The sequence below is a fragment of the Lotus japonicus genome, unplaced genomic scaffold (assembly GCF_012489685.1).
Source record: "Lotus japonicus ecotype B-129 unplaced genomic scaffold, LjGifu_v1.2 AP026983.1".
NCBI lineage: Eukaryota > Viridiplantae > Streptophyta > Magnoliopsida > Fabales > Fabaceae > Lotus > Lotus japonicus.
In genome coordinates this window covers 282,561-295,588 of record NW_026645414.1, presented here as the reverse complement: position 1 = coordinate 295,588, position 13,028 = coordinate 282,561, and the positions used below count along the sequence as shown (strand labels likewise).

General features: G+C 36.5%; 2 protein-coding genes across 2 annotated transcripts; both read right to left on the bottom strand.

The window, feature by feature from the left end:
* LOC130727319 (calcium-dependent protein kinase 20-like) lies at window positions 1–4,686 on the bottom strand. The gene is made up of 8 exons (XM_057578426.1): window positions 3,955–4,686; window positions 2,877–3,000; window positions 2,637–2,780; window positions 1,948–2,100; window positions 1,690–1,805; window positions 1,392–1,559; window positions 799–1,029; window positions 1–525 (listed from the first exon to the last, which is right to left on the bottom strand). Exons 1-8 carry the CDS (start codon window positions 4,420–4,422, stop codon window positions 370–372), a joined length of 1,560 nt encoding a protein of 519 aa, XP_057434409.1. The 5' UTR covers window positions 4,423–4,686; the 3' UTR covers window positions 1–369.
* A 754-nt stretch (window positions 4,687–5,440) lies between these two features.
* On the bottom strand, window positions 5,441–12,556 carry LOC130727318 (putative elongation factor TypA-like SVR3, chloroplastic). Its single transcript, XM_057578425.1, has 14 exons — window positions 12,173–12,556; window positions 11,870–11,976; window positions 11,423–11,626; window positions 10,463–10,639; window positions 10,041–10,193; window positions 9,573–9,662; window positions 9,147–9,281; window positions 8,929–9,045; window positions 8,588–8,739; window positions 8,436–8,520; window positions 7,934–8,028; window positions 7,377–7,542; window positions 6,987–7,182; window positions 5,441–5,970 (listed from the first exon to the last, which is right to left on the bottom strand). The coding sequence occupies exons 1-14, from the start codon at window positions 12,384–12,386 to the stop codon at window positions 5,837–5,839; spliced, it is 2,025 nt and encodes a 674-aa protein (XP_057434408.1). The 5' UTR covers window positions 12,387–12,556; the 3' UTR covers window positions 5,441–5,836.
* Window positions 12,557–13,028: the final 472 nt, after the last annotated feature.

Genomic DNA, 13,028 nt, shown 5'->3' with positions numbered 1-13,028 from the left:
TTTTGAAGCCTTTGAATGTTTGCATTGTATTGTATACTATTATCTATTATCTGCAGGCGTTAGTATTTCAAAATATTTACAGTCACAATTTCATGACATGCAGTCTTGTACAGTCATCCCGTTCTCGCCCTTTCTCCAATGAAACCTTTTAACAAACCAAAAAGGACCCCAAAACGGAAAAACTGGAAACCACGCAGAAATCACTGCTCAGGCCTATATCCTAATTCACCCCAAAAATGAGGTTTTTTTTCTGGAAATGATATGAGAAAAAGAAAAGAATTACAATGAAGGGATAACGGAAAAAGGGATGCCTTCCCCTTTATCATATATGCCTTTTCACGACTAAAATTTGCCATTTTCTAAAGTCATCTACCCTTCTTTGTTGTTTATTTGCAATGCCCCGTCCTTCATTAGTTTCAGGCTTAGACTGTTAAACCTCTCTCGCGAGTACTGTCTTGATGCTTTTCTCCAATCTGTCCCAGCCTTCATCATTGCAGCAAATTCGTCATAACTTATTCTTCCATCCTGCAATTTCATGAAGACAAAATAGTCAAAGGGTAGTCCCAAATGAAACATGAAGAGCTGCTACTAGCACTTATTTAGGGGGGAGGGGGAACAGATCAAGACCCATAGGCCCTTACGAGTGCCTGGCCTACTCCCAACCCTATGTATAAAGTTGGATCTTATAATGTCAACATGGCATTAAAGCATAAATGAAATAAACAAGACCACAAAATTTATTCAAAAGTTGAACCTCAGAACAAAATATAATTGATGAACAAAGTGAAATGTACTGACCTTATCTGTGTCTACATCATGCATAATTGCATTAATGACTTCTTCATGGTTTGTGTCGACCTCATCAGCTAAGGCATTTCCCAACTCCTCAATTTCAATAAATCCACTTTGGTTCTGATCAAAAAACTGGAAGGCTTTGTGAAGGTGCTGGTCGTTGTCTATCTTTCTCAAATGAATAGAAATGGCTACAAACTCTCCATAATCTAGGAACCCATCTTTGTCCACATCAGCCTGTAAAAAACAGCCCATAGGAATTAAATGTTGAAGAGACCATTTTTGAAGGCATACATGTAAAATAATAATTTATCGTAAAAAGTACATTCATATGGTAATTTCTATTGAAGTAAAAAAGGAAATAGCACAGAGTGATTTGTTAGTGTCTGCTCGTGACAATTTATCAGTACAAAGACACCTACTAACATAACCTGTTTGTGTTGGCATAATATATGAACTGATACAAAGTACTGAGTTTGTGCTTAGTTTGATGTATTAGAAAGAAAAAAACAAGAGAACTCAAAGTTGAAAAGCTACTTATTTCTTCTTCCAAACAGCAGAACAAGCAGAAATGATTCAATATAATGGGTAATACTCACAGCGTCCATAAGTATTTGGACATCGCCATCAGGAACTTGGTGACCTAGTTTAGTCAAACCGACTCGTAGCTCATCATAGTTAATCTTTCCTCTATTCCCTGTATCCATCACCTGGAATCCCTCTTTTATTCCAGCGACTTCTTCTACTGACAAATGCTCTGCAATCACCTGTTGCCATGAAAGGTCCAATATTATGAAATATTGAAATCAATAACTTACAAAATAGAAGAGTCGTATATGGATAAACATTTTAGAAATCAATTCCCATGAGATATTCAAATATTGTTGAGAATATTACCCTCAGTGCTCTTTTCTTCAGCTTGTTCATCACAGAAAATTGCAGGAGCCTTGCTCTGACAGCTTCTCCCAATGAAACATTAGGAGCTTTCTGTGCATTCTGCAACCATGGATGATCTGCACCAAGTGAACAAGCAACATTAGCATCCTCATATTTCAATTTTTCAATTTTTATTTCAAATTTTTTAATCTTCTAACAAGAAAATATTTCAAAGAATTCTATATTTTACTTTATCTCCCTATATGAACTGCATATTACCTAACACTTCTTGCGCAGACAGCCGACGCTTTGGATCAGGATCAAGCATCTTCCTCACAAGGTCTTTCGCATTATCAGAAACCTTAGGCCATGGCTCCCTTTTAAAATCAACAACAGATCGTATGATAGCTTGAGCAACTCCCTGTTCAGTTTCTGCATTTTAAGAGATAAGGTTTAGAAAACCAAACATATCACACAGAAGAAAGCAAGAAATAATGGAGAAATAGAAATTACATTGATGCAACGGAAAGTAAACGATTTGGTCCTTTATCTTAAATTAAACATACAAACACCAATACGAGATATGAAAAATATCACATAAGAACAACAATAACATTATCTGCATAAGATAAAGATTTCATGAGAGTAAGACCCCCTCAAAAATATAGCCACAAAGTATTGGAAAGAAAAATTGTTGAAATTCCTTAATGATCCATCATTACATTGGACAAACATGATGAGTCCAATATCATTAGTACTGCAATGAGTTCAGCAGCTTATGTTCAGAGAACATATGCTGATTAGTTTAAGATCACTAATAAATAAGCAGTTTTATGAAAATTGACAAGGACAGCAAAATAGTATTTAGTTAGTAAAAAAAACTGCTCCTTTTAGATTCAACTAAAAACCAAAAGAGGTGAGATCTCATGCTCACAAGCCAAAACAATCACTCACAAGACAAAACCAACCTGCCCAAAACGGCGGGACACCGCACAATAAAATGTACAGAATTACACCAGCACTCCAGATATCTACTTCAGGGCCATAATTTCGCTTTAAAACCTCAGGAGCCATGTAATATGGGCTTCCAACTATCTCATCAAATCTTTGACCTGCAGAAACAAGCAAAGCTCATCTATTTGTACATAATGAAGATCAAGCTTCAAGCAACAACATCAAGAGATTCAATTCCTAGCCTAAAGCATTACCTGGTTTAAAGAAAACAGACAAACCAAAGTCAATAGCCTTCAGAGTTGCCGTTTCCTTCTTGTCTGAAAACAAAAAGTTCTCAGGTTTGAGATCCCGGTGTATCACACCCTCTTTGTGGCACATCTAAAAAACCAAAAAAAACACAATAATCATGATGGAATCCCATAATTGTATTAATCATAAAAGAAAAACAGAACACTCCAAGATCATCAGTGCAAAGAAAGCAAAGAAATCTGCATACACACCGACACACAAATTATACCGACCCATTTCAACTCCAAAGGAAATAAAATTGGAAACTAATAAAAAAAGGAAGAAAAAAAAACATAATAGATGAAAATATAGTAAATTTTAACATTTCATATGCATTTCTTCCACCAGATTGACCAAGCACTAAGCTTATTAAAAGTACTTATCACTGCACCAAAGGTACTCCAATTTCATCAAGCACTAAATTATATGATTCTTACTGAGCAGTCAGGGCAGACACTCTTATTTTTGTGAACGATGATGCCAATGGGAATTGATAATATAATATTTACTAGGAACTTAAATGCACAATGCGTGTAGAAAGTCCCCTTAGGATAACTCAAGTGGTAGGAGCTGAGGGACATATGAGTTGGGTACGGGGAGGTTCAGGGATCAATTCCTGGCGGGTGCAATTTATATTTCCGATGTCCTAAAAAAAAACAATGCGTGTAGAAAAATTAATGCCTGCAGAATCTTTTACAAACTATCACTTTCCTATTGCAAAATAACTGTCATTTAAAAGGATCATAAAAATATTGAGAAAGTCAAAGTATTTTCCGTTGATCATATAACTTTTTTTTGTACATCGGAAAGATAAATTGCATCCGCCAGGAATCGATCTTTGGACCTCACCCTACCCTACCCATATGTCCCTCAAACTCCTACCACTTGAGCTATCCTACGGGGACTCGTATAACTCTATTACCACTTCATCTCACTCAATAGAAACATAAAAAAAATACAATAAAATTATATAAAAAAAAACTGATATTGAATCATTGACGATTTAAAAAAAAAATTAATCAAGAAAGCAAAATTGGGACGGACCTGGACAATTTGGAGGATGGTTCTGGTGACAAGTGCGGCGGCCCGTTCGGTATAGTGGCCGCGGGCGACGATGCGGTCGAAAAGCTCGCCGCCCTCGCAGAGCTCCATGACGAGGTGAACGGCGCCGTCGTCCTCATAGGTGTCCTTCAATGTGACGACGTTGGGGTGTTTAGGAAGGTGGCGCATGATCGCCACCTCCCTCCTGACATCTTCCAAATCAATGGCGGTCCTGAGCTTCTCCTTGGAAATTGTCTTGCATGCATACTCCTCCCCTGTTTCCTTGTCCTTGCACAGGAACGTTGTGCCGAATTCCCCTCTCCCTAATTCCCTCCCCAATTCGTAGCGAACTCCTATCTCCCTCCCCGTCGGCTCCTTCAGAACCACCACCGGCGGCGGAAGATTCTTTTTCTTCTCCTTCTTCTTCCCCTTCTTGTTGAAACCCGCTGGGGTTATGCAACAATTACCCATGAATGAAATTGAATGAGGTAATTTGTTGAAGGAAGGAAGGAAGAGAGGGAGGGTTTTGGGAAGGAAGGAAAAAGAAAGAGGAAGGAAGAAGGAGGATGGAAAATGAAGGAGGAGATGGTCAAACCTGATCCGCGGTCTCCTTCATTCACCTCCTCTTTCTCTTTCTTTCTGTTTCTTTCCCTCTAGAAGAGAGAAAATGGTAACTCAATGACCTGTTTTTTCCATTTTTCTCGTCATCTCATCTCATCTCATCTCATCACACTCACGCCAAACTCAAAATATATTTGTAGTATTTATTTATATTTAAATATCCAGCTTTCACCGTCAAAAAAATAAATATCCAGCTTTCTGAAAATGCATTGGTGTTCTTTTTGTTTTTCTATTTTTGGTCAATGTAATATCCGCGACTGTTAAGATAGAATAATATTATTTGGTTGGCAGTTGGTACTTCAAGTCCAAAATTGAGAGATATCCGCCGTTATGTTATATTTGGTCAATGAACTACTATATTTTTAAATGTCCCCGAAAGATAACTCAAGTGGTAAGAGCTACGGAAATAAGAGTTGGGTGGAATAAAAGGTGAAGGGTCAGGATTCGAACCTGAGGATGACAAATTTCTAACATTACTAACAACTAACATTTACCTATAAAAAAAATAAAATTGAAAAAAAACTATATTTTTAGATGATATATATTCAATATATTCAAATGACTTTAAATACAAAAAAACATTCACCTCACCACATGCCACTCCCTATCTCTCGTGGTGTAAGGGAAATGCGTGTCATCGTTTCCAGTATGATCCTGAAGACCTGAACTACTTTGATAAACTTCAAAACGATGAAGGTTCGTGAGCCAAGTCAGTTTTAACTTTTAAATGATGAATTTCGTCCGACATACTGTATAAGATAGCTTAGCAGCCAACATTCTAAAGCAACACTGACACTAATTCATACATTTACAGACCCTGTTAACATGTTTGAGAAAACAGCATGACAATATATCGAGATTGGTGAGGTAAAAAAATATGAGACTGCATTAGAAACTTCCCTGGAAATTTAGCCCAAGACATTTGTGTAGCATTGCTATTCACCACTCAATCATTATTCATTATATCATGAATAATTCATATTTTGATGTTCCTTACTTCTAAGATACACAGAGAATTTACATATCAAGTAAACAAAATTTAATGTAACTTCATCCCCTTAAAACATATGTCAACCATAGCTATAATGAATACGGCCATTAGCCAGCTCCTATATGATTCTGCAGTATCTGAAGAATACATGCGATATTGCATCAACGGTTGTGATTTGCTTCTTCATCACTTTAGCAGCAAAATCACCGAGTTATGCAGTTTAAGCATCATTACCACAGAAAAGTCTGCAAGTGACTGCTTCACAGTAGAAGTCTACCTTCCTTTCTTTGCAAGTTTTGGGTTCTTGCACATTCGGATACTTTGGGGGGTGACCTCAACTAGTTCATCTTCTTGGATGTATTCAATGCAGTCATCCAAACTATAATCCAATGGTGTATCAAGAATAACTGCAGAAGGGAGTAAAGGGTTTCAAGAATTATTACATAAGGGAGTAACGTTTATTTTTTTATATAAGCCCATAAGGGAGTAAAGTAAATTAAAATTTTGTAGATTATTAGCTTACTACTACTAACTACTAAGTGTGTGAAGTTGGTTTGCACACTAATAATAGGAGTAATGCTATATCCTCCTACAGATCTTTATCTTTATACACACAAATGGAGAACGAATTAAATGTTCTTTACACTTCCTGGATACTAAATGCATAACTTTTCATCTAATACTCTCTCTATTTGGTATGTAGGAGGATTTGTAGGAAGGTCTAAAGGAGAAATGGAGGATATAACATTACTCTAATAATAAATACTGGAAGTGCAATGTATAAAATCTTAGTTCAGGCTCATATATTGTTGCCAACCGAGGATTCATAATTAATCATATAAGGAAAATCCCATTTCAACAGCTTTGTATGTTCCTGTTATAGAAATAATGTATTGGACCTTCAAAATGTATTACCAGTGCAGATATCTTAGACTTGCAGATGATAAAATGATAATTTGCAAATAAAAAAGTAAGAAACCGTAATGGCGACCCAACCTATCAGATTTTGAGACCTAGTCCGTTTGGTTTATCGTTAGAAAGTAAAAATGAAAAAATAACAAGTTACTACTTCAACAAAAAGCGGCTCGGTTTCTTTTATTTTCCCGTTTTCATACTTTCTAACGGTAAACTAGACGAAGATTCTTTGGAAGGAGTGAGGACATCCCAAAAGGGAGCTTTATGATAGTAGACCCAAAATAGCTTGAGAATTGAGATAAACTTAAAATTATTAACGCAGCATTATTCCTCTGATAGTATATAAAGGTAATATTAAAATTAAAATGACTTGAGCGTGTAAATCATTTGAAGTTAGCTTTCTCTGCTTTAAGGAACTAGTAACTGCATCAATGTTGAAACCACCTAATTCGAATGTTTATTTCATATAATAAGATAGCGTGGGAATTGAGCGGGAAGTGCTTCTCACCTGTTTGTTCCTTGTTGGAGCGAATGTTTGTGGCAGCTTTTTTCTTGCAGACATTCAAAGACAAGTCCCCAGGTCGCTGATGGATGCCAACAATTTGACCTTTATAAACTTCCGCACCGGGACCAATAAACATCTGTCCCCTGTCCTGTGAACTAGAGATAGCATAAGAAGTACTTGCTCCATCCTCAAAAGCAACCTGGAAATCCATACAGTACCGTTAATGAATGGAGGAAACATTAGCATTCTGGTCTGGATTATTATGCTACAAAAATTAATTTTTCCGATCTGATATTAAAACTCAGAAGTGTTAGATATCAAAGTGAGATCCTCCGTAGTCTGATCATCACATTGTTTTTAAGTTTGCACTGTGAACAGAAATGCAGACATTACCAGTGAGCCTTGATCCCGAGTATTGATGTCACCAGCCCAAGGCCCATAGCTATCAAAGATAGTGTTGAGAATAGCTGTCCCTCGGGAAGCAGTTAAAATTGCATTCCGCAATCCAAGAAGACCACGGGTTGGGATCTTATATTTGAGAAATGTAGTTCCCTCCGATCTAACACAGAACCAATGAAATTATCAGACCAATTGCTATATAAATCTAGTAGACAAAGATCTCCTAATCTGTAGGATGCTAACTTAGATGCAAGTTATATTACGAGTGGAAAAGCATTGCATGCTTAACTAACATGCAAAGCTCAAGTGTAAAGCTATTAGTAAATTTTCCTAGATGGTGTCATTAATGCACCTTTGCAAACCACTAGTCATTCAACAAGACGAAAAAATGTTTCTCCATAATAAGTTTGAATAAACGTGAATCTTCAGTTAATTAAATGCCCATGTGATAGATACCAATAAACGTGCTTCATACGTTGCCATTAACGGTATAACTTTGGTGGTAAAATACATCACTATAAAAACTAGAGGAATGAAAAAAATATACACACCCAACCCCTTGCATATCAAACATCTGCCCTCGTCTCTTGCCAAGAAGCTCAACAACAGCTCCCATATGCACTTCTGGTACCTCCACAGTTGCAATCTGCAGCCATTCCACTTATTAAAATATGTAAGAAATGAGTGAAGGAACATAAACATTTTAGGAGAAAACTCTTCAATTAAAAACTTTCAAACAGCATTGAGCCTTAACTAACAGTTCTAATATTTAGTAGAAACAGGGGAAAAGAAGTTCGTGCACTTTGACTGTAATATCCAAGAAGTCATAAAAAAGGGAAACAGACTTCTCATACTACATCATCCCAATCTATTTGTCTAACCGAAAATGTTAATTTTCAAATTAAGTGTAAAGTAAAAAAAATAAAGGGACTGATGTCAGTTGTACAGGAAAACTTATCTGTCAAATAGAACTCTTTACACCATGGCCATTTTTATCATCGCCTTTTTATTCTTTATTTTTAAATAGCAATTGAAATCCGATTGAAAAGTTACCTCAAAGGGTTCCAACAATTTTTCATTCACTGTCTTGTTGATAACTTTGGGAGGCCCAACCATGAATTCATATCCTTCTCTTCGCCTGCAGATGCAATATTATTTGAAGAACTAGGAGGATAATCAGTGAGAAATAGAATACTAATACTTACATATTTTCAATTAGTATGGTGAGATGCAAAGTTCCACGCCCACTGACAATGAATGTATCTGCTGTTTCACCATCTTCGATTTTCATGGCTAGATTTCTTTCAAGTTCACGATAAAGCCTGTCCCTTAAATTTCTACTAGTAACATACTTTCCCTGGAAAGTAAATAATGAGATTTAGCTGGTCTCTTAAGTAGCTGTAAAAGCAGAACTTAAAAATTTACCAAGAAAGCTTAACCTAATATCAATTATTGTGCCTGGCAGACAGGATCAGGATATGAATATACTAAAAGATATAAATAGAAAACCTTTTAATGACCATAAAATATTAAGCTATGGACATACCTCACGGCCAACAAAAGGTGAAGTGTTTATGGAGAAAGACATTTTCACTGTTGGTTCTTCCACCTTGATGGCAGGTAGTGGCTTTCCAAATACTTTATCGGCAATTGTTTCTCCAATCTGAGAGTTGTAATAGTTAATAAGGTTACAGCAATCATACCCAAAAGAATGGTTACAGTAATACAAGATTATGCACTTCGTCCAAAACCCCAGATCTTTACCTGAATATCAGTAATTCCACATACTGCACATATATCACCAGCCTCAACACTTTCCACAGGGACCCTATTGAATTTGTCATACACATAAAGCTCACTAACTCTTCCAAATCTACATGAATCTTCTGAAGTACACACCTAAACAAAATCAACCTGTAATAGATTAAAATCATTTGTTTCCTATGCTGGACTTTGAGGAGAAAAAGGTTATGCAACAATAAATTAGGGCATCAAAATCTCTATTACACATCTCGCAAAAACTAAAAATATATCACACAAATGGGAACTGTGAGTCTGAGACAAAAATGTTTTTGAAAATAAGTTAGTAGACTTCACTTATTATGCACAAAGCCACAAAGTAACCAAAAATTGCCTGCATGGAGGAATTCACAAATTGAAGAATAAAAATAACAGAAACGGAATTCTCACCTTGACATCCAGGCCTTTTGCTAACCTTCCAGCTTGTAAGCGCCCAATTGCGATACGCCCTTTATGTTCATCATACTCAATATTTGTAACCTAGTTGATGAATGACAATATGGTAAGGCCACAGACTATTCTTGTACATAATTTTAATCTCACCATCGTGTTAAAGTTAAGATTCATCTAGTATTTTGAAATTTCTTATGGTCTATTACAAACTACAATAATGAAATTCAAAGTACATCCTACAAACATCATAGATGGTCATGTCTATATAAGGAATTAGAATTATCCATGTTGAAACTAGACAGGATTGTCATGTATATATTCTGTCAACTGAATAAAATGGTCGAGATCTTGAATTGTTTCTTTTATTTCTGTTTGCCCAGAGGTGGCAAATTAGTAGGAACATACATATGCTAACCATTAGAAATGAGAGGACTATTAAATTCTTAAAAAAAAAAAATTACTAACAAGCATTTGAAGCGCGCCATCTTTAACAATACGTGGGCCAGGGATGCATCTGATAATGGTTTCAAACAATGGTCCAAGGTCTTCTGCAAGATTTTCAGCAGACAACCCTGCTTTCCCTTTTATACCACTTGCATATATTACTTGAAAGTCACACTGCAAGAACAAATATGCTATAAAGATAAGATGCTTACAGAATATTTTCTTTGATGATACTGAAACATTTACAATCCTTCAAACCTAAATGACATGTTTGAATTTACCAGAAGTAATTAAATGTAACTTTCCACAGACCATTGTGAATAAAGAAATAATAGTTGAATTTAGACTATGGTGAATGAAGAAATCACAGTTCAGTTTTGACAGTGCATTTAGTTGTGACAGACAGAACACAGAAAACCTTTTAGGTTTCATCACCAACATACCTGCTCATCTGTGGCATTTAGTTCAATGAAGAGTTCAAAAGTAGAATTGACAACAAATTCTGGGCGAGCAGAAGGCCTGTCTATTTTATTCACAACCACAACAACTGAATGGCCAAACTCCAAGGCCTTTTTTAAGACAAATCTTGTCTGTGGCATTGGCCCTTCAACAGAATCTACCTACAAATATAAATAGCAGCTTGATAAACACCATGTATCACAAGAATCTGCCTATACACACTTTCTAGCATAGGAAAGAAAAACTATCTTTCTTATAGACACGATATCCCTCCAATGAATAAGCATATATTTGTACAATTTGAATAGATGCGAATAAAAAAATGAAAAGTGAAAAATTGTTCCTAGTATCCACAAATGCCAAACAAATTTTGATAATGTATTAGGTGTTAAGATATCAAAGATAGGCAGAAAATTAATCATTTAGAATGAAAGTTAGATGAGATTCTTGTCCAAATACAGAACTTTCTTCTATGCCTGTATGTTATTGCACTTGAAACTAATTTGTTCAAGAGACCTATGTTTTCGAACTGGTGAACCAATCCAGTATCTACACTCCTAGAACTCAATCCCCACCCCGCCCCCCCAAAACAAAATTAAAAAAATGTGTGAAGTGGTAGGAACCCGAAATGAAGAACGGAAACTGATTTTTTGTTTAAAGTAGCAATGAAACTAGAATGGTTACAAACTTACAGGTATTCAAGAGACCAGCAAATGGCCTATCATCTCTCACTCTCTAATTATCTTCCTAAAGTAACTAATTAACTAAGGGGTTGTTACCTATCACAAAATGTAGGCAGATAGCATCAGTGAAAACTACATTTTTCTTTCTTGGCTAAGAAATGCAACAAGCAGCTGGGAGTTACTAATTGTTGTTTGTTGATAGATCAACTATGCAAAAACATGCATGATCTTCAAGGAGAATAGGAAAAACAGTAGAAGTACCACTAGAAGGATTCCTTCCACCATATTCAAGATGCGCTCCACTTCACCCCCAAAATCAGAGTGACCCGGAGTATCTATTATATTAATCTTCGTGTCTTTATAAGTAATAGATGTGTTTTTACTCAGTATGGTGATCCCTCTTTCACGCTCCAAATCATTAGAGTCCATTATCCTCTCCTGCACAAATTGATTATCTCGAAATACCTGCACAAAAATTCAACAAAAGCATATAATCAACATCAAAACCATCTACTATCATCACTATTTCCTACCAAAGCAAAAAAAAAAAAATTAATAAAATTAAAATCTAACATGTTAAAGTCTAGATTAAAACAAAATTTCCTTCAAATTCTCGACAATCAATTGGAAACCGCCTTCCATACTCTATTCTATTCGCTTCAGCTGAAATTGAAAATATGAGGCAATTCATATACAGGGCAATATTACCTTAGTTTGTCTCAGCATGGCATCAACTAGGGTTGTTTTTCCATGGTCAACATGAGCAACAATCGCGATGTTTCTGACATCTCCTCTTCTCGTGAACTGCTTCTTCTCTAAAGTGCAAATAAGAAACAAGATAATTCAAAATTCAGAGCAGTGGAAAGATGCATGACCCCAAAATGATGGGGAAAAAAAGAAGAAAACAAGCACTGTTGACAATCCGAAGCTTATAATAAATAAAACTATATGCGGAAACAGTACATAAAATCCAAAGACCAAAATTCATATGCATAAGAGAGCATGAGTTACCAGTTTTGGGCTCAGTTGCTTCGGAAACAGAACATTTGATGGGCCTGAGAGCAGTGTTGTTGTTTCTGGAAGCAAGTCGCAGGGTTGGTTTAACGGCAATTGAGTGAGAAGATAAGAAGGGAAGTGTGTGAAGTTGGTTAGAGGAGAAGAATGGAGAAGATTTCTTCGTGGTAGTGGTGGTGGAGAAGAAAGAGCTTCGGATAGTGAGAGCCATATTCTCCAAAACTCCCTCACTCGCTCACTCTGTGTTGCTTGCAGGATAGTAACACAGAAGAAAGGGAGTTTGGGGATTGGGAGAAAATGAGTTTGAGGCTCTGAATTGGTATCGTATCGTGAGTTCCGAAAGTTGAAATAAGTGAAGTTTTAGTGGTACGGGAATGGATACTGATAATACTGTGTGGGAATTAGCCATTTAGGTCTCGCCCTCACCGCTCCAGCGGCCAACTTTACTCCACGTCATCGTCTAACCTGCCTTACCACTTAAACCATTTGGCCCGTTTGGTGCGACGTATAGTATAAGGCCTGATAGTATAAGACCTGATAGTATTAGGCCTGATAGTATAAGCCCTGATAACTTTTTTATACTATCCAGCGTTTGGACATACTCTGTATAGTTTACCATATCGTTTAAATTAATGCAATTTTATGTTTAATGAAGTATTGAATAATGGTATATAATAAAAATCAAATATGGAGGTGATTATAACGGTGGTGGCGGTGGTGATGGAAGTAGTGGTAGGTTGGTGGTGGTGGTGGCAATGGTGGTAGGCTGGTGTTGGTGGCGGTGGTGGTGATAGTGGAGATAGGTTGGAGGTGGTGGTGGCAGCGATGGTGGTTGTGGTGGTGGCGATGATAG

Bases quoted from the DNA above. Each gene is read 5' to 3' on its own strand.
- LOC130727319 (XM_057578426.1), bottom strand. From the start codon at position 4,422: ATGGGTAATTGTTGCATAACCCCAGCGGGTTTCAACAAGAAGGGGAAG. The intron at 1,806-1,947 runs GTAATATGCAGT...CACTTGGTGCAG, and splicing joins GTCTGCGCAAGAAGTGTTAG to ATCATCCATGGTTGCAGAAT. The intron at 1,030-1,391 runs GTGAGTATTACC...TGTTTTTTACAG, and splicing joins TCCAAATACTTATGGACGCT to GCTGATGTGGACAAAGATGG.
- LOC130727318 (XM_057578425.1), bottom strand. From the start codon at position 12,386: ATGGCTCTCACTATCCGAAGCTCTTTCTTCTCCACCACCACTACCACG. The intron at 11,977-12,172 runs GTAACTCATGCT...TTTGCACTTTAG, and splicing joins AGCAACTGAGCCCAAAACTG to AGAAGAAGCAGTTCACGAGA. The intron at 9,046-9,146 runs GTAAAGATCTGG...TACAACTCTCAG, and splicing joins GTGGAATTACTGATATTCAG to ATTGGAGAAACAATTGCCGA.